Consider the following 27,425-nt stretch of genomic DNA (forward strand, 5'->3'; position numbering starts at 1 on the left):
TCAAGTGAAAAAAAAATATACAAAAAACTTTTTGAACAATCATTTTAGTGCCTTTGCTTAATCTTTCATCCATAATAGTTTATTAATATTTTATGAACCCATCGGCTCACCTGGTACTCAGTGTTATTGTACACACAGACGTCTTTGGGCACTGAACAGAGAAAATAAACAATTTTGTGAATTGCTTATAGAGAAAATTTACCCAAAAATGTTTTCAATTACTCACACGAATGTCATACCAAAACCCATATGGCCTAAAATTCTTTCATGGAGCACAAAAGTAGAACGAATGGACTTTTCCAATTGTTTGCAATCAATGGGCACAGCACTGAAGCGAAACAACGCAAAAACACCATGAGTGTAGCATAAAAGTAGACTCGAGAAGTCATTTAACACCTTTGAAGAAATTTTAATATGTCCAAATTGGTACAAGCCATTTGGAATACATGTGTGACACGATCATAGGGTTTTTGTATCCTTTAGGAAGCAAACAAATAAAAAAAGTTCACATTTATTTAAACTGCATGATCAAAACTGACCAGTACAAACTGATCCATTTCTCCTCCTGTTTTGTAACTCAGTCATACGGTTTGGAATAATATGAGAAAAGGTAAATGATGAGAGAAATAAGTTTTTGATGTGGGCTATTTTTTTAGAAGGTGCAGATTCACTTAATCTCTTTGGAAAAGTTGCTTTCCTGGGAAATATGAGTGTTTTTTGGCAAATAGCGATGATATTTAGCTTTCCTGTAGCTCAACCAGTAGAGCGTGGCGCTAGCAACGCCAAGGTCATGGGTTCGATTCCCAGGGAAAGCAAGAAATGATAATAATGTGAAATGTGTACCTTGAATGCAATGTAAGTCGCTTTGGATAAAAGTGTTTGCCAAATGCGTAAATGTAAATATTTGAGTAGGAATCATTGAAAAAAATTGAGACTTACCACAGGGCGGACAGCAACTGTCTTCAGTTTTATTTGATGCCAACTCAAATCCCACATCACATTTCTTCTGAAGACACCGCTCAAGATCACAAACTGAATGGGAGAGAAACGTTTAAATTAGTGCTGTCAATTAAAAAAAAATATATATATGAATGAATCACACATTTTAATGTACTTAATCATGATTAAAACCATCAAAAACATTTAATATTTTAGTTTTATAATATTTTGTAATAATTTCACAGTTACTCTCCAAATTAATGTAGAAACAACTTAAACTTTTTTTTTTTATTTAAAAAAATATTTTTATAATGGCATCTTTATCACTGAAACTAATACAAATACTCTATGAAATAGATTTTTTCAAACAATAATTATAGACATTCATCATTACAGTAATTATAATTGCATCAGTTTCAGCATGTATTAGGATTTTTTAAAAATAAACTTGATAAAAATAAACTAGTTAAAGAACTTGATTTTGGCGAGTTCTCTTTTGTCTTGTTGAATGGTTTAAAAGCATTTGGATGAATAAGAACGTGATGCTAGCAGAACGCTAGCCAAATTATGATATAAAAACCGGATGTGTAAGCATTTTTTAGCATGTTAAACATCAAATATTGATAAATCCTTGATCACTCACCACAAGTTGGACAGCAGTTTATAATTGTGCTTTTGTATTCGTCACCACAGGGCTCCTGAGTTGGACACTTTATAGGCTCTGTCAAACGAGTGCCAAATTTACTGCAGTTATATGTTTCACACTGATTTGTCCATGTGTCACCAGGCTGCAGGAGAAGATAGCTGATAGTTAGTTTTTAGTTATAGTTATGATTACAAAAAAGTATGAAAATATGTGACTTCTTTGACTAACATTATACATTGGGGTAGGGCCACAATTAACAGGGCTGGGGGGCTGGGGGGGGGGGGGGGGACCTTGAAAACTCTGGCCTGACAGCTAAGATGTTTCTAAGACATAAAATCATGTATCACTGTTTCTCTGCAAGGTACACGTGACATACCTGTCTAGGTAATCCATCATGATCAATGCAATCTACAAAGAGGGAACAAAAACAAGAACAGTATCAAAAATATGACATTAAAGTGCATTAAACTAGCAAAAAGAGAAAGCAAATGAAGAAACACTTCTTACCGCAGTAAGCTGTACACAGATTTGATGTCCTATTAACCCGATATTGGCCATCAGGACAATAACAACCTTCGTTTACAGTTTGTTTACAATCTTTGCATTCATTATCCCCATACATAGCATTATACCTAGTTGAAAAGTACAATATAATTTAGACATTTGTCAGTGATAAAGCCTGTTAAAATGCAGTTGATTTCAGAGCATTTAGTATTTAATAATAATACAACAACAACAGTATAATACAAATGCAATTATAATGGATATGAACTGATAAGGATTATTACGATGTGCTGCAGGATTTTTCCACTTCAGGTCCGCATGCCTTGTAGACTTTGTTAATGGGGCACTTGTAATCTGTCACAGAAATCAATTACAAAATTCATGGCCCTTTCAGATACAATATTGTAGTATCATGAATTACAACAGTCAAAGTACAATTACATGCATACACACACATTATACACGTTAATGTTACTACAATCGTGAGTGCATTTGTGAGTGTACCACATAGTCCTTTGAGGATAGGGGAGTTTCTCCAGTCCACACAGATAGACTTATCTCCACATAGCTGTGCATAGGCCTCCACACTACTGCAGGCAGCAGAATCGTTCTTCATTTTTGTTACATCATATTTACATGCCTCATAATAGTCCTGATGGGGAACGACGTCATGGCAGCTTTTAAACACACTGTGAATAAAATGCAAAATTGTGAGCCCAAAAGAAAATTCAATTTAATGTAATTAAGTAGAAAATAACTAAAAACATGAAAATTGTATAGACATCATGACTTCATTCTGTTTAATAATCTTTATATAGTATCATTCTCTGTTATGAACAACTGCCCTTTGTCTTACTTGCTGTTGATGATCCCACAGATAACAGGAGGAGAAGGAGGAGGGGGAGGGGTAGGGGGAGGGGGAGGAGGAGCACATCCTGGGGGGACCGTCCAAAATGGTGCCACTCGTTCGCATGATTTGTCGATTGTTCCATTAGGAAGTCTGCAGTCGTCTATGGTGCTGTTGTCACAAAACCCTACAGAACATTAACAGAATTTTAAAAAGTTAATGAAGAGAAGCTATCATGGGGTATTTTTAGCTGCAATAAATCAGGATGGAGAAGGAACTTTACTGACCAATTCAACAATAACCAATATATATTCAGGTAGACCTTAAACCCTACTCCTTTAAGAAAACTAAATAAGTATTTTATTGTTCTTGCTGATGGTGGTCTTCTATCAACATTATGCTTCACTTGAGACATTTCGAGCTTGTCATTCAACAACTACAAGAGATCTGTACTCACCGCATTGTCCCCGAGTATTATGATGGAAGTAGGAGAATGGGAGCTTGATTTGGACGTTCATATAACTGACTTTAATTAAAGTTTTGATTTCAGAGATGTTCAGAGTCACTTCTATGCCAGTACTGGTGATGATCATGTTATCGTTTATGTATGTCGGCTTCTCCTTTACATTATTAACATAGACCTGAGGGAAACATTTAAGATGAAAGTTGTGATACTATGTAAATTAACTTGCTGTAGAGCAGTTTTGCAACATAAACTCAAACTCAACATATTAGCATGGAAAAAAATGTCTTTGTAATTATTGCGTTTTTGGGAGGGTTTTAAATCAAGGTCATCATTCCCTCAGTAACCACAGGACTTAATTGGATTTAGTCCAAGATTACATTTTTGAGTTGACGACAGGATTGGGCAGTACTTCTGTGACTTGTGGGTAAAATCTAAATCCAAAAAGTGGGTTTTGTGAGGGAAAAACATCAGTGTGGGGGATCTAAATTAAGGGTAACGGTAGGAAAGAAAATAATTTTAAAAAGAGAGCAGGTTTACAAGGAAAATTCAGTGAGGGGGATACTAGAAACTTGCAGGAATGGGTGGGAGTGAGATTAAACAATCCTGTGCAGACCTAGTGTTAAACACTTGGCATGTTTTTCCAATAGACTGAGTTTTTGTTTTAAAAAAAACAACAAATTGTTTGAATAAACTTACATTGATCGCTTTTTCTTTGTCACTTGTTATCTTGATTTTGTAGGATTTGTAATACACAAGCACGTACTCAGGGCAAGCAAGATTATTTTTAAGATCACAAAAATAGTTTTTAGCATGGACACTGATATTGTATCTTGGGATTATTTCTTCGAACAAAACATAAGTGCAGTTTCCTTGAAAAGCATAATACTGTCCATCAAAGGTTCTGTAATGAGGGTCACCCCAGGAAGCGCATAAACCTGTTGGATCAGAAAAAACAATATAATTTTTGATAGCAACTTTTTAGATCAATTTGAACAAAATGTAAAAAATCCAATATGATTTAAACTCACATTCACACTCATACTTAAAACAGCAGCCATCGTTATAATACACCTTCACAGGATCAAGTCCGTTAACACATTTGGGTACTGCAATTATTGGCTCACAGTATACAGGTTCTGAGACGACTTTTCCACCTTTGCATGTTTTGATAGTGCATGCGTTTGTCTGTTATAAATAAAACAGTAAAAAAAAATATTGATGAATAAAGGTTAATAAAACAGGGGCCTAATTATTTTCAAGTTATTTACGCTAGTTGTACACTGAAATAATAAAGACAAATAGTATGTGAGGACTGTTTTTAGTCTCTCTTTTTACCGTGTGGTTGTCGAATCGAATCTGTTTTACAATATCGCAAGAGGAGTTGCAATAAGCAGTATAGCACTCATCCTGTAGAGGGTAAATTGTTGACCCTATAATTACAATAAAAAGTTTATAGAGGAAGCAAACAAATATTTAAACTTTTAACATTATGTCAACTTTTATGTGACTATAAATCTAATCTAATTATCAAATTTACATGGACTACACAGAAAAAATAAAAACTGTCATAAAAGCAGTACTTGCCTACTGGGTACTTTGCATTTCCATGAGTGCAGAAACATGTAGTAGTAGATTTTGTAGAAGTTGTGGTTGTGACTGTAGTAGTTCTAGTAGTAGTAGATGTTCCTGTTGTTGTAGATGGTGGTGTAGCGGTAGTAGATGATTTTGTTGAAGATGGTGTTAAAGTAGTAGTAGTAGATTTTGTAGGAGTTGTGGTTGTGACTATAGTAGTTGTAGTAGAAGGTGTTTCTGTTGTTGTAGATGGTGGTGTTACAGTAGTAGTAGAGGGTGTTTCTGTTGTTGTAGATGGCGGTGTTACAGTAGTAGTAGAGGGTGTTTCTGTTGTTGTAGATGGTGGTGTTACAGTAGTAGTAGAGGGTGTTTCTGTTGTTGTAGATGGTGGTGTTACAGTAGTTGTAAAAGGTGTTTCTGTTGTTGTAGATGGTGGTGTTACAGTAGTAGTAGAGGGTGTTTCTGTTGTTGTAGATGGTGGTGTTACAGTAGTTGTAGAAGGTGTTTCTGTTGTTGTAGATGGTGGTGTTACAGTAGTTGTAAAAGGTGTTTCTGTTGTTATAGATGGTGGTGTTACAGAAATAGTAGAAGGTGTTTCTGTTGTTGTAGATGGTGGTGTTACAGTAGTAGTAGAAGGTGTTTCTGTTGTTGTAGATGGTGGTGTTACAGTAGTAGTAGATGGTGTTTCTGTTGTTGTAGATGGTGGTGTTACAGTAGTAGTAGAAGGTGTTTCTGTTGTTGTAGATGGTGGTGTTACAGTAGTAGTAGAAGGTGTTTCTGTTGTTGTAGATGGTGGTGTTACAGTAGTAGTAGAAGGTGTTTCTGTTGTTGTAGATGGTGGTGTTACAGTAGTAGTAGAAGGTGTTTCTGTTGTTGTAGATGGTGGTGTTACAGTAGTAGTAGAAGGTGTTTCTGTTGTTATAGTTAATGGTGTTACAGTAGTAGTAGAAGGTGTTTCTGTTGTTGTAGATGGTGGTGTTATGGTAGTAGTAGAAGGTGTTTTTGTTGTTGTAGATGGTGGTGTTACAGTAGTTGTAAAAGGTGTTTCTGTAGTTGTAGATGGTGGTGTTACAGAAATAGTAGAAGGTGTTTCTGTTGTTGTAGATGGTGGTGTTACAGTAGTAGTAGAAGGTGTTTCTGTTGTTGTAGATGGTGGTGTTACAGTAGTAGTAGAAGGTGTTTCTGTTGTTGTAGATGGTGGTGTTACAGTAGTTGTAGAAGGTGTTTCTGTTGTTGTAGATGGTGGTGTTACAGTAGTTGTAAAAGGTGTTTCTGTTGTTATAGATGGTGGTGTTACAGAAATAGTAGAAGGTGTTTCTGTTGTTGTAGATGGTGGTGTTACAGTAGTAGTAAAAGGTGTTTCTGTTGTTGTAGATGGTGGTGTTACAGTAGTAGTAGAAGGTGTTTCTGTTGTTGTAGATGGTGGTGTTACAGTCGTTGTAAAAGGTGTTTCTGTTGTTGTAGATGGTGGTGTTACAGAAATAGTAGAAGGTGTTTCTGTTGTTGTAGATGGTGGTGTTACAGTAGTAGTAGAAGGTGTTTCTGTTGTTGTAGATGGTGGTGTTACAGTAGTAGTAGAAGGTGTTTCTGTTGTTGTAGATGGTGGTGTTACAGTAGTAGTAGAAGGTGTTTCTGTTGTTGTAGATGGTGGTGTTACAGTAGTAGTAGAAGGTGTTTCTGTTGTTGTAGATGGTGGTGTTACAGTAGTAGTAGAAGGTGTTTCTGTTGTTATAGTTAATGGTGTTACAGTAGTAGTAGAAGGTGTTTCTGTTGTTGTAGATGGTGGTGTTATGGTAGTAGTAGAAGTTGTTTTTGTTGTTGTAGATGGTGGTGTTACAGTAGTTGTAAAAGGTGTTTCTGTAGTTGTAGATGGTGGTGTTACAGAAATAGTAGAAGGTGTTTCTGTTGTTGTAGATGGTGGTGTTACAGTAGTAGTAGAAGGTGTTTCTGTTGTTGTAGATGGTGGTGTTACAGTAGTAGTAGAAGGTGTTTCTGTTGTTATAGTTAATGGTGTTACAGTAGTAGTAGAAGGTGTTTCTATTGTTGTAGATGGTGGTGTTACGGTAGTAGTAGAAGGTGTTTTTGTTGTTGTAGATGGTGGTGTTACAGTAGTTGTAAAAGGTGTTTCTGCAGTTGTAGATGGTGGTGTTACAGAAATAGTAGAAGGTGTTTCTGTTGTTGTAGATGGGGGTGTTACAGTAGTAGTAGAAGGTGTTTCTGTTGTTGTAGATGGTGGTGTTACAGTAGTAGTAGAAGGTGTTTCTGTTGTTGTAGATGGTGGTGTTACAGTAGTAGTAGAAGGTGTTTCTGTTGTTGTAAATGGTGGTGTTACAGTAGTAGTAGTAGAAGGTGTTTCTGTTGTTGTAGATGGTGGTGTTACAGTAGTAGTAGTAGAAGGTGTTTCTGTTGTTGTAGGTGGTGGTGTTACAGTAGTAGTAGAAGGTGTTTCTGTTGTTGTAGATGGTGGTGTTACAGTAGTAGTAGAAGGTGTTTCTGTTGTTGTAGATGGTGGTGTTACAGTAGTAGTAGAAGGTGTTTCTGTTGTTGTAGATGGTGGTGTTACAGAAATAGTAGAAGGTGTTTCTGTTGTTGTAGATGGTGGTGTTACAGTAGTAGTAGAAGGTGGTTCTGTTGTTGTAGATGGTGGTGTTACAGTAGTAGTAGAAGGTGTTTCTGTTGTTGTAGATGGTGGTGTTACAGTAGTAGTAGAAGGTGTTTCTGTTGTTGTAGATGGTGGTGTTACAGTAGTTGTAAAAGGTGTTTCTGTTGTTGTAGATGGTGGTGTTACAGAAATAGTAGAAGGTGTTTCTGTTGTTGTAGATGGTGGTGTTACAGTAGTAGTAGAAGGTGTTTCTGTTGTTGTAGATGGTGGTGTTACGGTGGTAGTAGAAGGTGTTTTTGTTGTTGTAGATGGTGGTGTTACAGTAGTTGTAAAAGGTGTTTCTGTTGTTGTAGATGGTGGTGTTACAGAAATAGTAGAAGGTGTTTCTGTTGTTGTAGATGGTGGTGTTACAGTAGTAGTAGAAGGTGTTTCTGTTGTTGTAGATGGTGGTGTTACAGTAGTAGTAGAAGGTGTTTCTGTTGTTGTAGATGGTGGTGTTACAGTAGTTGTAAAAGGTGTTTCTGTTGTTGTAGATGGTGGTGTTACAGAAATAGTAGAAGGTGTTTCTGTTGTTGTAGATGGTGGCGTTACAGTAGTAGTTGAAGGTGTTTCTGTTGTTGTAGATGGTGGTGTTACAGTAGTAGTAGAAGGTGTTTCTGTTGTTGTAGATGGTGGTGTTACAGTAGTAGTAGAAGGTGTTTCTGTTGTTGTAGATGGTGGTGTTACAGTAGTAGTAGAAGGTGTTTCTGTTGTTGTAGATGGTGGTGTTACAGTAGTAGTAGAAGGTGTTTCTGTTGTTGTAGATGGTGGTGTTACAGTAGTAGTAGAAGGTGTTTCTGTTGTTATAGTTAATGGTGTTACAGTAGTAGTAGAAGGTGTTTCTGCTGTTGTAGATGGTGGTGTTACAGTAGTTGTAAAAGGTGTTTCTGTTGTTGTAGATGGTGGTGTTACAGAAATAGTAGAAGGTGTTTCTGTTGTTGTAGATGGTGGTGTTACAGTAGTAGTAGAAGGTGTTTCTGTTGTTGTAGATGGTGGTGTTACAGTAGTTGTAAAAGGTGTTTCTGTTGTTGTAGATGGTGGTGTTACAGTAGTAGTAGAAGGTGTTTCTGTTGTTGTAGATGGTGGTGTTACAGTAGTAGTAGAGGGTGTTTCTGTTGTTGTATATGATGGTGTTACAGTAGTAGGTGTTTCTGTTGTTGTAGATGGTGGTGTTACAGTAGTAGAAGGTGTTTCTGTTGCTGTAGATGGTGGTGTTACACTAGTTGTAGAAGGTGTTTCTGTTTTTGTAGATGGTGGTGTTTCAGTAGTTGTAGAATGTGTTTCTGTTGTTGTAGATGGTGGTGTTACAGTAGTAGTAGAAGGTGTTTCTGTTTTTGTAGATGGTGTTACAGTAGTAGTAGAAGGTGTTTCTGTTGTTGTAGATGGTGGTGTTACAGTAGTAGTAGAAGGTGTTTCTGTTGTTTTAGATGGTGGTGTTTCAGTAGTTGTTGTAGTAGATGTGGGATTTGTAGTGGATGAAGATTGGTTGGTGCAACACACACGTATTAGATGATTATTGCAGAATTGAGGGTAATTTTCTTTGTTTGAACACAACAGCCCATAAGATGTATTGCACGACACAACTTGATTGTGAGTCCACTTCTTACCTGTGAAGTTTTTATTGTTATAATTGGTCATGCATTCAATTTTGTCTGGCCTCTCACAGGATATTTCATTCAACTTCCACAATTCACTGATTGATTCAATTTCCTGTCCTTCAACATCTGTGCTGGCTTGGCTGTTGTCAAACCACTCTGACCATTTACAAAAAAGTATTTCAGGTGGTGGTGTTACAGTAGTAGTAGAGGGTGTTTCTGTTGTTGTAGATGGTGGTGTTACAGTAGTAGTAGTAGAAGGTGTTTCTGTTGTTGTAGATGGTGGTGTTTCAGTAGTTGTTGTAGTAGATGTGGGATTTGTAGTGGATGACGATTGGTTGGTGCAACACACACGTATTAGATGATTATTGCAGAATTGAGGGTAATTTTCTTTGTTTGAACACAACAGCCCATAAGATGTATTGCACGACACAACTTGATTGTGAGTCCACTTCTTACCTGTGAAGTTTTTATTGTTATAATTGGTCATGCATTCAATTTTGTCTGGCCTCTCACAGGATATTTCATTCAACTTCCACAATTCACTGATTGATTCAATTTCCTGTCCTTCAACATCTGTGCTGGCTTGGCTGTTGTCAAACCACTCTGACCATTTACAAAAAAGTATTTCAGGTGGTGGTGTTACAGTAGTAGTAGAGGGTGTTTCTGTTGTTGTAGATGGTGGTGTTACAGTAGTAGTAGAAGGTGTTTCTGTTGTTGTAGATGGTGGTGTTACAGTAGTAGTAGTAGTATAAGGTGTTTCTGTTGTTGTAGATGGTGGTGTTACAGTAGTAGTAGAAGGTGTTTCTGTTGTTGTAGATGGTGGTGTTACAGTAGTAGTAGAAGGTGTTTCTGTTGTTGTAGATGGTGGTGTTACAGTAGTAGTAGTAGAAGGTGTTTCTGTTGTTGTAGATGGTGGTGTCACAGTAGTAGTAGAAGGTGTTTCTGTTGTTGTAGATGGTGGTGATACATGGGTAGTAGAAGGTGTTTCTGTTGTTGTAGATGGTGGTGTTACAGTAGTAGTAGAAGGTGTTTCTGTTGTTGTAGATGGTGGTATTACAGTAGTAGTAGAAGGTGTTTCTGTTGTTGTAGATGGTGGTGTCACAGTAGTAGTAGAAGGTGTTTCTGTTGTTGTAGATGGTGGTGTTACAGTAGTAGTAGAAGGTGTTTCTGTTGTTGTGGATGGTGGTGTTACAGTAGTAGTAGAAGGTGTTTCTGTTGTTGTAGATGGTGGTGTTACGGTAGTAGTAGAAGGTGTTTCTGTTGTTGTAGATGGTGGTGTTACAGTAGTAGTAGAAGGTGTTTCTGTTGTTGTGGATGGTGGTGTTACAGTAGTAGTAGAAGGTGTTTCTGTTGTTGTAGATGGTGGTGTTACAGTAGTAGTAGATGGTGTTTCTGTTGTTGTATATGATGGTGTTACAGTAGTAGTAGTAGAAGGTGTTTCTGTTGTTGTTGTTGTAGATGGTGGTGTTACAGTAGTAGTAGAAGGTGTTTCCGTTGTTGTTGTTGTAGATGGTGGTGTAATAGTAGTAGTAGAAGGTGTTTCTGTTGTTGTTGTAGATGGTGGTGTTACAGTAGTAGTAGTAGAAGGTGTTTCCGTTGTTGTTGTTGTAGATGGTGGTGTTACAGTAGTAGTAGAAGGTGTTTCTGATGTTGTAGATGGTGGTGTTACAGTAGTAGTAGAAGGTGTTTCTGTTGTTGTAGATGGTGGTGTTACAGTAGTAGTAGAAGGTGTTTCTGTTGTTGTAGATGGTGGTGTTACAATAGTAGTAGAAGGTGTTTCTGTTGTTGTAGATGGTGGTGTTACAGTAGTAGTAGAAGAAGGTGTTTCTGTTGTTGTAGATGGTGTTTCAGTAGTAGTAGTAGGTGTTTCTGTTGTAGTAGTGGTAGATATTGTAGGAGTTGTGGTTGTGACTGCAGTAGTTGTAGAGGTAGTAGTAAATGGTGTTGTTGTTGTTGTTGTGGTGGTGCTGTCACAATGCTCAAAGTTAAAGCGTGTTATTTCCCCGTTTTCCATACATACATCTTTGGAACATGTACCATTCTCGTATGAGGTGTGGTACACTGTTGTTCCAGCAGTGAATGAATTGTTGTTATAGGTACAGTTACATTGTTTGACACAAGTCATGGTTTCATCCAATAGATATGGAGTCTCTGGAGGGCACTGAAGAAAACATCCTGGGCAAATAATTAAAATATAGAAGTAAGAGACCAATTAAAATTGTTATTATTAGTCTTGTCTGTGCATCACCAATGCAAAATATAGGTAACATTTCTAGGGAAGCTCAACATATAGGGCAACATATCGTTATATACAACTAGTTTAGAAAATGGTAATAAAATATGACACAAACTCAGAGTTAAACTGTCTCAGAACAAATTCATCTTGATAGTATCTTGATAACCAATCTGCTGTCAAATGTAAGTATACAATTAGATAATACCAATTTAAACTACATTGTTGTCAATGAAGGCCTTTCTGAGCCATCAGATTTCAACAAAAATATCTTCATTTTTGTTCCGAAGATGAACGGAGGTCTTACGGGTGTCGAACGACATGAAGGTGAGGAATTAATGATAGAATTTTCATTTTTGGGTGAACTAACCCTTTAATGCATTAACTAGCATAAACAAACAGAGAGCAATAACTTTTGTTCCCTTTCGAAGGGGAACTCGCACTGCGTCGGAAAGACGCTACGGGGAACGCCTTCAGCGTGAAAGGTGTCTGAACCTATCAAGGTGCCACCAGGAACAATATAAGGGCAGCCAGAAAGAGTGTTTTGCATCTGAGACTAGTGATGCAGTCCCGCTCACCCCGAGGCTGAGCGAGGATGCACGTCATGGTTTCCTCGGATGGGGCTCGCCGATCGCTACGAGAGGGCGGTTCCCTCCGGCAATCTGGCGACTGAAGTGATTTATCACAAGTGCTCTTAGGGATGGTTGGTGTAAAGGAAAATTAGTTTCTCAGCCATCCTGACCGTGCATGCTGAGCCGATGAATGTAACATGATGCTACATGTAACATGCGGCTGCCATGTGGGCGCGTTAGAGGAGAGATTTCTCCCCAGCCTTTCCATTCCTTCCTAATATCCTTACTGAGATTGTGAGGGCATGGAAGAACCCATATTCAGTGTATTCACTGACAACAGCGGGTTGTAGGATGGATGAGTGGATGTGTCTATGTGTTCACGCCACGGATTGTCATTAAAGAGTAATCTCCACAGAGCTTACATTATGTAGATTCTTCATTTGACCGATCCGCGCAGGCACTAATGAGGTATATATATATATATATATATATATATATATATATATATATATATATATATATATATATATATATATATATATATATATATATATGATCGCATCAGTTTAACCTTACCAGACGCAAGTAATTCCGATGGGAAAACTTGATGAGACTCAGGATATGAGGTAAAAAATAACATAAATACTGTTCGGTTTCTCACAGAAATCGATAGGTTCGTGTCTTAACAAATCAATGTGTTGTCAGGAGCAGCAGGGTTTTGGGCACGTTGTCTAAGCATATATTTTTGTTTGTTTGTGTTGCTCTCATAGGGTGTGTCTTTATTGACATTGACATTTTTGCTCCTGGCTGATTGCTCCTGGCTGATTGATTGTTCCTGATCTATTGCTCCTGTCTGTCTGCCTGCTGCTGCTGCCACCACAGTGTTTGTAGCTCTGTATAGCTGTGTTTGAATCTCTATTTGATATATTTTCTTTGTAATTTACACTGCTAAATATAACTTACTCATCACCATATAGTGTTTAATATAGCCTATCAATTTAAATTTGACATTACTAGCTTTTAATCTAAATCACTACCACACGTTAGCTTTTCGCTAGCCTGGTAGCTTTCCATCCCAGCATCCAGGTCTCCTGTTTTCTGAGTTCTATAGACAACTGTGGTGAGTTGGATTATTAAAAAGACTCCATCAGACAACTGTGGTAAGTTTTGGATTCATCAACAAATACGGTAAGCCATGTCTTCTTCTCCTGTCATTGTCACTTGCACTGCATGCTACATGTTTAGCATATCTATCTCCGTTGGCGAACAGGGCTTCACATGTGATAAATGTAAGGAATTAATCAGGCTGACGGAGAAGATTTCAGATTTAGAGACACGCATCCAAGCTTTATGTGAGAATAGTGAGAATGTAACAGCTTTAGATACTGCTTTGGATGCGACTAGCTTAGTGAACACTCATTGTTTGGTTCCGGCTGAGCCCGCGCAGCAGGGCTGGGTGACGATGAGAAAGCATAGTCGCGGATCAAAAAACCGCTCTTCCGTTCCGATTAGAACATCAAACAGGTTCTCCCCACTCAGTGACGCACCCACTGAGGATCCTGTTGAAAGTGCCCTAGTTATTGGCGATTCTATTACACGGAATGTGAAAATAGAGACACCAGCCACCATAGTCACATGTTTACCGGGAGCCAGAGCGCCTGACATCAAAGCAAATTTAAAAGTGCTGGCTAAAGCTAATCGTAAATTCTCTAAGATTATTATTCACGTTGGCACTAATGATGTTCGACTTCGCCAGTCGGAGATCACCAAAATTAACATTAAAGAGGTGTGTAATCTCGCAAGTACGATGTCAAAAGCCGTATATTTCTCTGGACCTCTCCCCGCGAAAAGGAGTGATGAAATAGTTAGCAGATTATCATCACTCAATGGCTGGTTGTCTAAGTGGTGTCTGCAAAATAACATAGGGTTCATAGACAATTGGAAAAGTTTTTGGGGCAGACCTGACCTGTTGAAGATGGACGGCATTCATCCCTCCTGGGCTGGTGCTGCTCTTCTCTCTAGTAATTTGGCACATAGTCTTAGAGCTAAACCTTGACTCACTGGGGCCCAGGTCAGGAAGCAGACAAACTGGCTAAACCAACCGTCTGCTAGCTGTCTCACGTCACCAAAGTCAGCTAAATCCCAGCACATAGAGACTCTTTCACCTAGATATTATCACATAGAGACTGTGTCTGTTCCCCGAATTAGTAAATACAAAAAACCATCAAAACCATTCAACAGTAAAAATTTAATTGATGTCCAACAAATAAACAACAGATATAATACGGATGAACAATTGATAAAGCTTGGGTTGCTGAATATTCGATCCCTTTCGCCAAAAACGCTTGTTGTCAATGATATGATTATAGATCATAACTTAGATGTGCTGTGTTTGACAGAAACCTGGCTAAAACCTGACGATTACATTACTTTAAATGAGTGCACCCCCCGAGATTATTGTTACAAACATGAGCCACATCTGAAAGGTAAAGGGGGAGGTGTGGCTGTAATTTATAATAATATTTTCAGTATTACTCAGAAGTCTAGTTTCAAATATAATTCCTTTGAAGTTTTGGTGCTTTATGTAACACTGTGTAGTGTAAATGATAAATGCCTTCTGACATTTGTGTTGGCTACTGTATACAGGCCACCAGGGCACAATACAGACTTTATCAAAGAATTTGCTGGTTTTGTATCGGAGTTAGTATTAGCTGTAGATAAAGTACTAATTGTTGGGGATTTTAATATCCACGTAGACAATGAAAAAGACGCATTGGGATTGGCATTTAGAGACATTCTAAACTCTATTGGAGTTAGACAACACGTATCGGGACCCACTCATCGCCTTAATCATACTTTAGATCTAATAATGTCACATGGAATAAATGTTGATACTGTTAAAATTCTGCAGCAGAGCGATGACATCTCAGATCATTACCTAATATCATGTATACTTAATTTACCTAAGGCTGCAAAGCCATCCCCTCGCTTCAAATATGGTAGGACGATAACCGCTGCGACTAAAGATTGCTTTGTACATAATCTTCCTCATCAGTTCCATCTCCTCAGCATTACAGATAGCCAAGATGAACTTGATGCTGCAACCGAAACTATTGACTCTCTCCTTACTAGCACTTTAGACATAGTTGCTCCCCGGCGCTTAAAGAAGATTAAAGCAAATAATCCAACGCCGTGGTACAACGAGCACACTCGGGCCCTTAAAACAGCAGCCAGAAAAATGGAGCGCAGCTGGAAGAAAACAAAACTAGAGGTTTTTCGCAATTTGTGGAAAGAGAGCATGATTGCATACAGAAAGGCCATAAAAACTGCTAGATCTGCTTATTTCTCATCTCTTTTAGAAGAAAACAAACACAACCCTAAGTATTTATTCGATACAGTGGCTAAATTATCAAAAAATAAAGCTTCAGCTTCTGATGTTTGTAAACAACACAGCAGTAATGACTTTATGAACTTCTTTACTAGTAAGATTGATAATATTAGGAATAAAATTATAACCATGCAGCCGTCTATTACAGTATCACTTCAGACAGAGCACTGCAGGGTCACTGAGGAAAAATTACACTCATTCACTGCTATAGGAGGAGAAGAACTGGCTAAACTTGTAAAATCTTCAAAATCAACAACATGTATGCTTGACCCTATACCGACTAGGCTATTAAAAGAGATACTTCCAGAGGTCATAGAGCCTCTGCTTAATATCATTAATTCATCTTTGACATTAGGATATGTACCGAAAACTTTTAAGTTGGCTATAATTAAACCACTTATTAAAAAAACACAACTTGATCCTAAAGAATTAGTCAATTACAGGCCAATCTCGAATCTACCGTTTCTATCAAAAATACTAGAAAAGGCTGTGTCTTCACAATTATGTTCTTTTTTAGAAAGAAATGGTATATGTGAGGATTTCCAGTCAGGATTTAGACCGTATCATAGCACTGAGACTGCTCTAATTAGAGTTACAAATGATTTACTCTTATCATCTGATCGTGGTTGTATCTCTCTATTAGTGTTACTCGATCTTAGCGCTGCATTTGATACTATCGATCACAATATTCTTCTGAATAGAATCGAAAATTATGTTGGCGTTAGTGGAACTGCTTTGGCATGGTTTAAATCGTACTTATCTGACCGTTATCAGTTTGTAGCAGTAAATGAAGAGATGTCACACCGATCACAAGTTCAGTATGGGGTACCGCAAGGCTCAGTGTTAGGACCGTTGCTTTTCACCCTGTATATGCTACCACTGGGAGATATCATTAGGAAACATGGCGTTAGTTTTCATTGTTATGCTGACGATACTCAGCTCTATATTTCCTCACGCCAGGATGAAACCTACCAATTCACAAGATTAACAGAATGCATAGCTGATATAAAAAATTGGATGAATAGTAATTTTCTGCAACTTAATTCAGATAAAACTGAATTTTTAATTATTGGACAGAAAAGCTCCACAAGTAGTAACCGAGAATACTGTCTAACACTTGATGAGTGCTCTGTCAAGCCCTCGTCGTCAGTGAGGAACCTGGGTGTGCTCTTTGATACCAATCTTTCATTTGAAAGCCACGTTTCTAGCATCTGTAAAACCGCATTCTATCATCTTAAAAATATATCTAAATTACGGCACATGCTTTCAATGCAAAATGCTGAACAGTTAGTACATGCGTTCATGAGCTCAAGGCTAGATTATTGTAATGCTCTACTGGGTGGTTGCCCTGCTCGCTTAATAAACAAACTCCAGCTACTCCAAAATGCAGCAGCTAGAGTTCTTACTAGAACCAGGAAGTATGATCATATTAGTCCAGTTCTGTCAACACTGCACTGGCTCCCTATTAAACATCGCATACATTTTAAAATCTTGCTTATTACTTACAAAGCACTAAATAGTTTAGCTCCCCGGTACTTAAGCGAGCTCTTAACGCATTATACCCCATCACGTCGATTGCGGTCTCAAAACTCTGGCCAGTTGATAATACCTAGAATATCTAAATCAACTGCAGGCGGTCGATCATTTTCCTATTTAGCTCCTAAATTGTGGAATAGTCTTCCTAGCATTGTTCGGGAAGCAGACACACTCTGTCAGTTTAAATCTAGACTAAAAACACATCTCTTTACTATGGCATACACATAAAACATTTTTAACTTTCATTATTCAGATCAATTGACTGATTGTTAGGCTGCATTAACTAGGTCAGCCGGAACCGGGAACACTTCCCATAACACCTGATGTACTAGTTACATCATAAAAAGAGTGACATCTACGCTAATGTTAGTCTCTCTGTTTATCCCGAGGTTTATCCCGGATCTGGGCCCTGTCCGGATCGGATGGTGGACCTGCCTGGACATGACCAACGCATCCTGGAGTGTCTGCTGAGCCGTGTCAAATGGTGTCTCCTCCGAATTTGCCTCACTGGCACGACATGCTCAAAACCCGTCTTCGGCGCAATAATTCCGATCTTTCATGTATTCATACTCTTGTGTAATTGACGCCCCATCCTAAATAAATCTGTCTCTTCCGTGATACCCTGAAAATTTTGAATAATCCGATCTAATATGATTTCCGACCTGTAAGGTTGCCAGAATAATAATCTTACACGGTGTGTTAATAGGCCAGAGGAGAACTGGCACCCTGTCACGGTTCATGGATTCCCTGTCTCACTCTTGGGTGCGTGTTAAATGTAGGTGAGGGCGGAGCCTGGGATTGGCTCATCACACACCTGTGGCTGATCACCTGCACCAGCTGCAACTCATCACCTTCACCCTATTTAGTCTCTCTGTTTCTCTCTTGTCTTTGTCAGAGCGTTGTTGGATGTTTCCCCTTGTGTCTCCGTGTTGGTTGTCGTTTCCCCCTTCCGTGAAACGCTGGATCCCTTCCCGGATTACCTGTACCGACCTCCCGAGTCACAGCTGCTCACAGCCTGCCCGTGTCGCCAACAGAGCCTCTCTCACTGCTCTGTCTTATCCGGACTTCTTCAGTGTTCTGAGTTTTGACTTCTGTGACACCATCCGTCAAATAAACTAATTACTTGCTTTTGAATCCTGCCTCTGTGAATCCGTTACAGAACGCTCTGACCAACCATGGATTCAGCGAGTATCAACGCCCTACTGACCAGCAGCAACGAGAGACTGGACCAGCAGGAGGCGAACTTAACTGCCACAGGAAAGGCAGTACACACCTTGGTGGCACGGGTGGCCGAGCTGACCCAACAGATGCAACAACTCGTCGGTCCCACTGTGCCCGACCCACCGCCGATTCCCCACACACCATCCGCATCGCGGCAACCGGAACCACGTCTGCCTACCCCCGAGAGTTATGCCGGTGAGAGCAATTTTTGCAGAGCCTTCCTTACCAAGTGTTCCTTGTTTTTCGCTCTTCAACCGCAGACTTTCAACACGGAGAGATCCAAGGTGGCATTCGTCCTCACCCTGCTCTCCGGACGAGCCGCACTTTGGGGAACGGCGGTGTGGGAGAATCAACATCCTTGCTGCTCCTCGTTCCAGACGCTGGCGGCGGAGATGAGAAGGGTGTTTGACCGAGCGGTGACCGGAAGAGAAGCGGCACGTCAACTCGCAGAGCTCCGTCAAGGTAACCGCTCGGTCTCGGATTATTCCATCGAGTTCCGCACCCTGGCCGCCGAGTGCAAGTGGAACGAGGAGGCACAGTGGGACATGTTCCTGCATGGGCTGGCTGACCGCATCCAGAAGGAGATCTTTACCATCGACCTTCCGGAGAAGATTGACGGTCTCATCGATATTGCGTTGAGGGTGGACGCTCATCTGAGTCGGCTGAGGTCCAGGATGGAGCCTCAGCTTGGGAGCGTCGAATGCCCTCAGGCCAGCACTACGGATGCGGTCAGCCACACCTTCGACCCGGAGCCCATGCAGGTGGGTCGAGCTCGGCTCTCCCGGGAGGAGAAGGCGAGATGGAGATCCCGTGGTCTTTGCCTGTACTGCGGCGGGAACGGACACCTGCTAGACTCCTGCCCGGTAAAAGACCACGCCCGGCGGTAAAAGGAAGGCTACTGTCGGGCGGGATCTCCGTGGAAAAGACCTCATCCTCCACTCTCCTCCCGGTGAGATTGCTGTGGGCAGCTCAGGATTATTCCAGCCTTGCCCTTCTCGACTCGGGAGCGGAAGGTAACTTCATTGACTCTGCCCTGGTTCATAAACTCAACATAACCACCATTGCACTCAAGAACACCATTTCTGTCAACGCACTTAACGGACAAGTTCTCCCTGACATTTCATTCACCACTGAACCACTCACACTGATCACTTCCGGCAACCACACTGAACGCATTTCATTTTTCATCCTGGACTCCCCTTTGGCTCCCATTGTCCTCGGTCACCCTTGGCTGGAGTTACACAATCCAAGGGTTGACTGGGGACAAAACTCTGTGTCTGCGTGGAGTGATAAATGTTATGAGTCTTGTTTGGTGTCTGCTTGTTCGTCTGTGTCTCGTTCTGTTTTTCAGAGTGAGACGGTGAATCTGTCTAACGTGCCTCCGGAGTACCTCGACCTGAAGGAAGTGTTCAGTAAGTCCCGAGCTGCTTCTCTTCCTCCGCATCGTCCCTATGACTGTGCTATAGATTTACTCCCAGGTAAGTCTCCGCCTAAGGGCAAACTATACTCTCTTTCTATTCCAGAGAGGGAGGCCATGGAGAAATATATTTCTGATTCTCTAGCCTCCAAATTCATCCGCCCTTCCTCTTCTCCAGCGGGGGCGGGGTTCTTCTTCGTGGGGAAGAAGGATGGTTCTCTGCGACCTTGCATTGATTACCGAGGGCTGAATAACATCACGGTAAAGAATACCTATCCTTTGCCGTTGATGTCTTCAGCTTTCGAGAGGTTACAGGGAGCATCCGTCTTCACGAAGTTGGACTTACGTAACGCTTATCATTTGGTTCGCATCAGGGAGGGGGATGAATGGAAAACCGCATTTAACACCCCCAGGGGGCATTTTGAATATTTGGTCATGCCTTTCGGCCTTTCCAACTCCCCAGCGGTTTTCCAGGCACTCGTCAATGATGTGTTGAGAGACATGGTCGACCAATTCATATATGTCTACCTGGATGACATTTTGATTTTTTCTTCGTCTCTCCAGGAACATGTTCGACACGTCAGACGAGTGCTTCAGAGGTTGCTAGAGAATGGGCTTTTTGTCAAGGCGGAGAAATGCGCTTTTCATGCACAGTCTGTTCCTTTTTTAGGGTACATCGTGTCATCGGAGGGAATGCGCATGGATCCCGACAAGGTTAAGGCTGTGATGGATTGGCCAAGTCCAGATTCCCGTAAGGCCCTACAGAGGTTTCTGGGGTTCGCCAATTTCTATCGGCGTTTTATTCGCAATTTCAGCCAACTAGCCGCACCTCTGACTGCCTTGACCTCTCCCTGAACGACGTTCAGGTGGTCCGATACAGCCGAGGCTGTATTCGCCAAACTTAAAAGCCGCTTTGTTTCGGCTCCCATCTTAGTCGCCCCTGATTCCACACGTCAGTTCGTGGTAGAGGTCGACGCGTCAGAGGTGGGGGTAGGAGCGGTTCTTTCACAGCGCTCTCCCTCAGATGACAAGATGCACCCGTGCGCGTTTTTGTCCCATCGTCTTTCTCCTGCCGAACGCAATTATGACATTGGTAACAGAGAGTTGTTGGCCGTCAAGTTAGCGTTGGAGGAGTGGCGTCATTGGCTTGAAGGGTCGGGGGTACCTTTTATTGTATGGACGGATCATAAGAACCTTGAATATATTAGATCTGCTAAAAGACTCAACTCCAGGCAGGCTCGGTGGGCACTTTTTTTCGGACGTTTTGACTTTGTTCTCTCGTACCGCCCCGGGTCTAAAAACATCAAACCCGACTCTTTATCTCGTATTTTTGATGCTTCCGAACGCCCGGTTACTCCCGAGTGTATTTTGCCAGAGAAGATAGTTATCTCTACACTCACATGGGAGATCGAATCGAAGGTCAAAGTGGCCTTAGAAGGGGTAACGCCCCCGCCCGGCGGCCCACCGAGTCGTTTGTTCGTTCCGGAGGGGTTAAGATCCGAGGTCCTCAAATGGGGTCACTGCTCCAACATTGCTTGTCATCCAGGGGTAAACCGCACTAGCAGTTTAATAAAGCAACGATTTTGGTGGCCACTTATGGCTCGCGACATTCACAGTTTTGTTTTGGCTTGCTCAGTCTGTGCGGTTGGTAAGACATCTAACCAACCTCCTCATGGGTTACTTCAGCCGTTGTCTGTTCCTTCGAGACCCTGGTCCCACATCGCTCTAGATTTTGTTACCGCCCTCCCGCCCTCCCAGGGCAAGACGGTCGTTTTGACCGTCGTGGACCGATTCTCGAAGGCAGCACATTTCATTCCCTTGCCCAAATTACCCTCAGCCAAGGAGACAGCGGTATCTGTAGTAGACCACGTCTTTCGGTTACATGGCCTCCCGATGGACGTGGTCTCCGACAGAGGTTCCCAATTCGTGTCCAAATTTTGGCAGGAGTTTTGTAAATTACTAGGAGCCACGGTTAGTCTGTCTTCGGGTTATCACCCCCAAAGCAACGGTCAGACTGAGAGAGCCAATCAGGATCTGGAAAGAGTGTTGCGATGTTTGGTATCCAAGAATCCTTCATCCTGGAGCCAACAACTCTCTATGGTTGAGTACGCTCATAACTCGTTACCAGTGTCATCTACGGGCCTTTCGCCATTTGAGTGTAGTGTAGGTTACCAGCCACCTATTTTTCCTAGTCTGGATTCCGAGGTCGCGGTCCCCTCTGTTCACGCCTTTATCCAGAGGTGTCATCGCACATGGACCAGAGCCCGTGAGACTCTGCTCCAGGTGGGAGCGCGCACCAAGGCTAAAGCCGATCGCCACCGGTCTAAGCCTCCCGTTTACGTCGTGGGTCAAAAAGTGTGGCTTTCAACCAAGAACATTCCTCTCCGCTCCGTATCTAATAAACTTGCTCCCAAATTTATCGGCCCGTTCACTGTCACCAAGATCATTAGTCCGGTGACAATCCGCCTCAAACTCCCTCCGGCGTACAGGAGGATTCATCCCGCCTTCCATGTATCCAAAATCAAGCCTGTTTTTCACTCCCACCTTAATCCGCCAGTCCCGGTTCCCCCACCGCCGCGACTCGTAGATGGGGAACCAACATATTCGGTTAATCGCATTCTGGATTCTAGACGGAGGGGACGCGGTTTCCAGTACTTGGTGGACTGGGAAGGTTACGGTCCGGAGGAGAGAAGTTGGGTTCCTGCTAGGGACATTCTGGATCACTCCCTTATTGATGATTACAATCAACAGGTAAGGTCGGCTGGGAGCGTCAGGGGACGCTCCTAGGGGGAGGGGTACTGTCACGGTTCATGGATTCCCTGTCTCACTCTTGGGTGCGTGTTAAATGTAGGTGAGGGCGGAGCCTGGGATTGGCTCATCACACACCTGTGGCTGATCACCTGCACCAGCTGCAACTCATCACCTTCACCCTATTTAGTCTCTCTGTTTCTCTCTTGTCTTTGTCAGAGCGTTGTTGGATGTTTCCCCTTGTGTCTCCGTGTTGGTTGTCGTTTCCCCCTTCCGTGAAACGCTGGATCCCTTCCCGGATTACCTGTACCGACCTCCCGAGTCACAGCTGCTCACAGCCTGCCCGTGTCGCCAACAGAGCCTCTCTCACTGCTCTGTCTTATCCGGACTTCTTCAGTGTTCTGAGTTTTGACTTCTGTGACACCATCCGTCAAATAAACTAATTACTTGCTTTTGAATCCTGCCTCTGTGAATCCGTTACACACCCCGACTGAGTCTGGTTTCTCCCAAGGTTTATTTTTCTCCATCATGCCCCGATGGAGTTTTGGTTCCTTGCCACTGTCGCCTTTGGCTTGGCTTGCTCAGTTGGGGACACTAAAAATATGATTAAAGTTATTCAACTTATTATACAAATAAAATATATGAATTAGGTCTTATTTAATTCTATAAACTATAATACTGATCTGCCAACATTGTCGCTATATGATAAATTAAAATAAGCTGATAACATCACTGTTTTCTCCAGTACGGCTGTACAGCCAAATCTAATTTTGTCGCAATATTACCCTGTTTGACACTGTGAAGCTGCTTTGACACAATCGTGATTGTAAAAGCGCTATATAAATAAAGTTGATTGATTGATTGATTGATAGAGTTGTTACCTATTCACCCCATTATATGACTGGCACACAGCAACGGTTGAAGTTAAAACTCTTCATTTGTGTTCTACTGAAGAAACAGACACGCCTACATGTTGGATGCACTGGGGGTTAGCAGATAAACATCTAATTTTCATTTTTGGGTGAACTAACCCTTTAACAGTCAGCCTCGACAGTTGTCAGGTAGGAGGCCCCTTCTGGCCTCCCTGGGGGAACGAGTTCCCAGGACGGGAATACATAACTGGCTTTACGCTGACAGCTAGTGGTCATCTGCTATCGGGGCTTCGAGTCTTAACCTTTGGGTTCCTCAGCCACGTTCCCTTAAAGGAACCCCTTCTGTTGAATGGGTTGGTTCCAGGCCTTTGAGCGGCCGGGGTAGGACTTCATGTGTTACACGAAGGTGCCCCCCAAGGCTTATAGCTTGGGCTTTGACCGTAGGGAATGCCTAGTGTGACCAGAGGGGGAGTGGTTCAGGCATTTCAGTTGAATTTGCTTGTTCTGACAGTTGCCACTGCCAGTAGGCATGCACTCCCCTCAGCATGGCAATGGGGCTATATCGTTCCCCGTAGTATCTTTCCGACGTAGCGTGAGTTCCCTTTCGAAAGGGAACATCTCTAGGTTAAGACTGTAACCTTAGTTCTCTGAGAACAGGGAACGGGACGATGCGTCACACTGCCATGCCTCGGGGCCTGCCTGCAAACTGTTCCTTCAGACGAAGAAGATGGTGTCATGTTTGCAAGGCGCCTTTATATATTTCCTGGTCGCACCTCGATGACATCATAGGCTGTCACCGATCAATAGGATTGCTGTGATTCGATAGTAGTTGAGACATCTGTCACGCTAAAGGCGTTCCCCGTATCATCTTTCCAACGCAGTGTCTCGTTCCCTGTTCTCAGGGAACTATGGTTACAGTCTGTAGAAGTATTGATCATTTATTGTTGGTTCATGTTGCTAACGGAAAATAAACCTTATTGTAAAGTGTTACCATTTTTTAAGCAAATAAAGATTTTTAAGTGTAAAAATAGTTTTTTTTTTTAAATTACGGAATCATTGCGAATATCATTGCGCCGCTGCACCCATGGTACGGCAGCAAAGTTCCTTGATTATTACGCAGGAAGGAGAGTATAGTCCTTAGCTATATCAGCCTAGAAAATCACAACTTTTAATTTGCTATCAGTGGAAAAATTGGAAAATTGCATCTCACAAACTTTATTCAAATTCACGAGTTCACACTTATGGAGAGTACATTTTTAAATGCGTATTTGGCGTGCTGTCCAGGGGGAGGGTTTCGAGCTTGGATTTTTAGGCCCGAACCTAGAGTGTACCCCCCCCCCCCATATATACGCAGGTAAGATGGCTGTTATATAAACGCCTCTTTGCTGATTAGCTGAGTACTCTCAACCAGTGTCAATTATCTGAATCGTGTTCCTCCCGAACCTTGTTAAATAAAAACAGCATTTCAGTCTTTTCAGATGTGTTAGAACATTTTCAGACTTGAGCATCAGCATAGTTATGCTAGTTAGTTATTTACAATTTTTACATGATTACCAGATCTAGTCTGAGGAAATCAGCGCAGAAAGGCCAGATACAGAGCTGCTGTGTGTGTTAGCACATGATCACACTCCCCATCCTCCTCATCAAAGTAGCCTGTGTAATTCACATCTGGTAGCCGAGTGTTGTTCTTTGCTCAGGTTTTAACAAAAAGGAAAAATTTAAATTGCTTAAAACAGACGCGATAGCTGATTCGAACGAGTGATGTTCCACAGCTCCATCCATCTTTGTAATGTACAAAATCTGCTTCACCGTCGCTGCGCTGTCATCATCGTGTAAAGCCTGCCCCAAAGTTTCTGATTGGTGCAGCGATTTCGACAGATTAGAAAATGGCTTGAATAGGCTCTTTGCCAGACTACTTGCAGAGCAAATCTAAATTTGCCGGAAATTGTCTGAGTTTTCACAGGCTACTGTACCAGGAGTCAACTACCGAAACGCTTTGGTACAAATATGTGTACCGTTACACCCCTAGTAAATAAACACACAAATATGGTCCTTTTAAAATACAATTTGATATATATATTTTTTTAAAAGATTGCGCCTAACCTTCAAGGAGGGGAATTTGATCAGAGCAAGTTCCTGTGGGGTTTCTGCAGGTTTTTGGGCAGGGTGGTCCACAGGAGTTATAGCCCCACTCACATTCTCCCGGAGGGTTGTAGTAATCACAGAATAAAGCTGCATGAACAACCATTTTATGTCAGTACAATGAAAACATTTTATCGTAGAAGAGAAATCATAGAAGTTTATTTAAATTGGTAGAGTAGTAAAATAAACAAACACTTACATATAATGTGTTGTGTATGTTTAGAGGCAAAAGTAAAATATTTGCTGACATTTTAGAAATATCATATACTATATATAATCATATAACATTACTCACGGCATATGCTTGGGGTCCGCCATGCCACACAAACTCCTTTTTTACGGCATTCAGCAGCGTAAGCTGCCACTGCAGTACAGAAACAATCACAGTCACCCCCGCTGTCACATGTACAGGTGTCTGTTTTGCAGTTATCATAATATTGGGTTGAGTCCACCTAGGAACAGAGAGACAGAACATTTCACAGCTTCTTTTATGTTCCTCAGTGTCAGAAGTTTAAAAAATGACTGTAAGTAGATATATTAAGTTGAATGAACTGAGTTCATATAATTTTAATAAGTTAAATATAATTAATAAAATAAAAATATTAAAGGGATAGTTTACCCCAAAAGACCCATTCTGGATCCACAACATTTACCCCACTGACTTTCACTGTATGAACACACACACACAAATATTTTTTGTGTGTTCCACAGGAGAAATGAGTGCAGATTTGGAATTTCAAATTATGCAATTTTCCTTTTTGCGTAAACTATCACTTTAAACATTGTTTTTATTTCCATTTATATATTTATGAAAAAATATATATATATAAATATTGGGCTTGTTTTTGTTTCAAATTTTTTAAAGTAAAGTGTAATTTCTGTGCCACCACTGTCAGCAAACAGTATTGTAAAAATAAAGGATGCATTTTAAACAGGTTCCCCAATAAAAAAGGTTTCCTAATGGTCATTTCAAAATATGTGAACATCAAAAATTTTCACATCACACAACTGTACAAAATTATTTATACCATTACTTACAAGTGCATGGCAATCTTTAAAGACATCACTTCTTATGATGCTACATCGTTTTTCAGCCCAGACACTCCGATGTGAATACTCTTTACAAAGGTCTATCACGTTTGTCACATCTGGGCAGGTGGGATTCACCTTCCAGCTATTCCCAAATTCGTCGGGATTTGTCACCACTTCTCCATTGTGCTTCAAAAAGTCATTGTTTGCATTTCCATCAAAGTTTCCACACAGTCCACACACCTTGCCCTGCCATAGAGATCATGTGGATGTTAGGTGAGTAGTTGAATTAAGGGTGAAGTAGTTGTATGTGTTTGTGTCTGAATGGGTGTACATTTAAGGAATACATACCTTTAATTTGGGATGGAGCTGGAGCATCAGACTTGTTTTATTGTCCCAGATTAAGTTCAAAAGACCTTTGACCTCTGTGACAATATATATCCCCGCAGAATGGATTTCATATTCGTAATCAGTGTCATTGTTTTTAATTATTTTGACTCCATCCTCAGATAAATGTATCTCATTGAGCTAAATGTGAAATTGAAAGAAAAATTAATATTATATTCATCACTGTTAAAATAAGAAAAATTTGAGAAGGTGTTTGTCTCATCCAAGGTGTTTGTGTCTTTCTTTCTTCAGTCGAAAAAAAGTTACGTTTTTTGACATAAACATTCCAAGATGTTCCCCCACATAATGTATTTAAACGGCAACCAAAATTTTGAAGGTCCAAATCAATGCAGTTTCAAAGGAAGGGCTTCAGACGCTCTGCACGATCCCAGCTAAAGAATCGGGTATTATCTAGCAAAACCATCAGTCATTTCCCCCTCCCAAAAAGTATATACTTTTTAACCTAAATTGCTCATCTTGCATTGCTCTGCGACTTTCTAAGGATTGCGTAATCATATCGGAAAGGTCACACTAAACAAAGGTGGAAGTACTGCCCCAAGAGAACATGTGAAGAAGAATATAAATGCCCTTTACCAAAAAAACCTCTATCTTCATGTTATTTTTTTTGTGCCAAAGCATGTTTGTATTAGTATTTGCACGAGCGTGT

At 41.0% G+C, this 27,425-nt stretch overlaps 1 protein-coding gene and 1 non-coding gene across 2 annotated transcripts in view; one reads left to right on the plus strand and one right to left on the minus strand.

The window, feature by feature from the left end:
* The window catches only part of LOC137065035 (mucin-2), a 50,737-nt gene that overhangs the window by 9,666 nt on the left and 13,646 nt on the right, over positions 1-27,425 (minus strand). The window contains exons 20-36 of the mRNA XM_067436601.1: positions 26,723-26,899; positions 26,381-26,620; positions 25,638-25,794; positions 25,304-25,432; positions 4,987-11,388; positions 4,738-4,832; positions 4,431-4,587; positions 4,099-4,337; positions 3,394-3,577; positions 2,946-3,123; positions 2,594-2,778; positions 2,374-2,443; positions 2,093-2,217; positions 1,962-1,993; positions 1,583-1,727; positions 940-1,032; positions 111-151 (exon numbers count right to left, since the gene is read on the minus strand). Coding sequence (XP_067292702.1) covers positions 111-151; positions 940-1,032; positions 1,583-1,727; positions 1,962-1,993; positions 2,093-2,217; positions 2,374-2,443; positions 2,594-2,778; positions 2,946-3,123; positions 3,394-3,577; positions 4,099-4,337; positions 4,431-4,587; positions 4,738-4,832; positions 4,987-11,388; positions 25,304-25,432; positions 25,638-25,794; positions 26,381-26,620; positions 26,723-26,899 — 8,649 coding nt within the window. The remainder of the gene's footprint in view (positions 1-110; positions 152-939; positions 1,033-1,582; positions 1,728-1,961; positions 1,994-2,092; positions 2,218-2,373; positions 2,444-2,593; positions 2,779-2,945; positions 3,124-3,393; positions 3,578-4,098; positions 4,338-4,430; positions 4,588-4,737; positions 4,833-4,986; positions 11,389-25,303; positions 25,433-25,637; positions 25,795-26,380; positions 26,621-26,722; positions 26,900-27,425) is intronic.
* trnaa-agc (transfer RNA alanine (anticodon AGC)) lies at positions 741-815 on the plus strand. The gene has a single exon. It is a non-coding gene; the product is annotated as a tRNA-Ala (tRNA).

This window comes from Pseudorasbora parva, chromosome 25, assembly GCF_024679245.1.
Source record: "Pseudorasbora parva isolate DD20220531a chromosome 25, ASM2467924v1, whole genome shotgun sequence".
Lineage (NCBI taxonomy): Eukaryota > Metazoa > Chordata > Actinopteri > Cypriniformes > Gobionidae > Pseudorasbora > Pseudorasbora parva.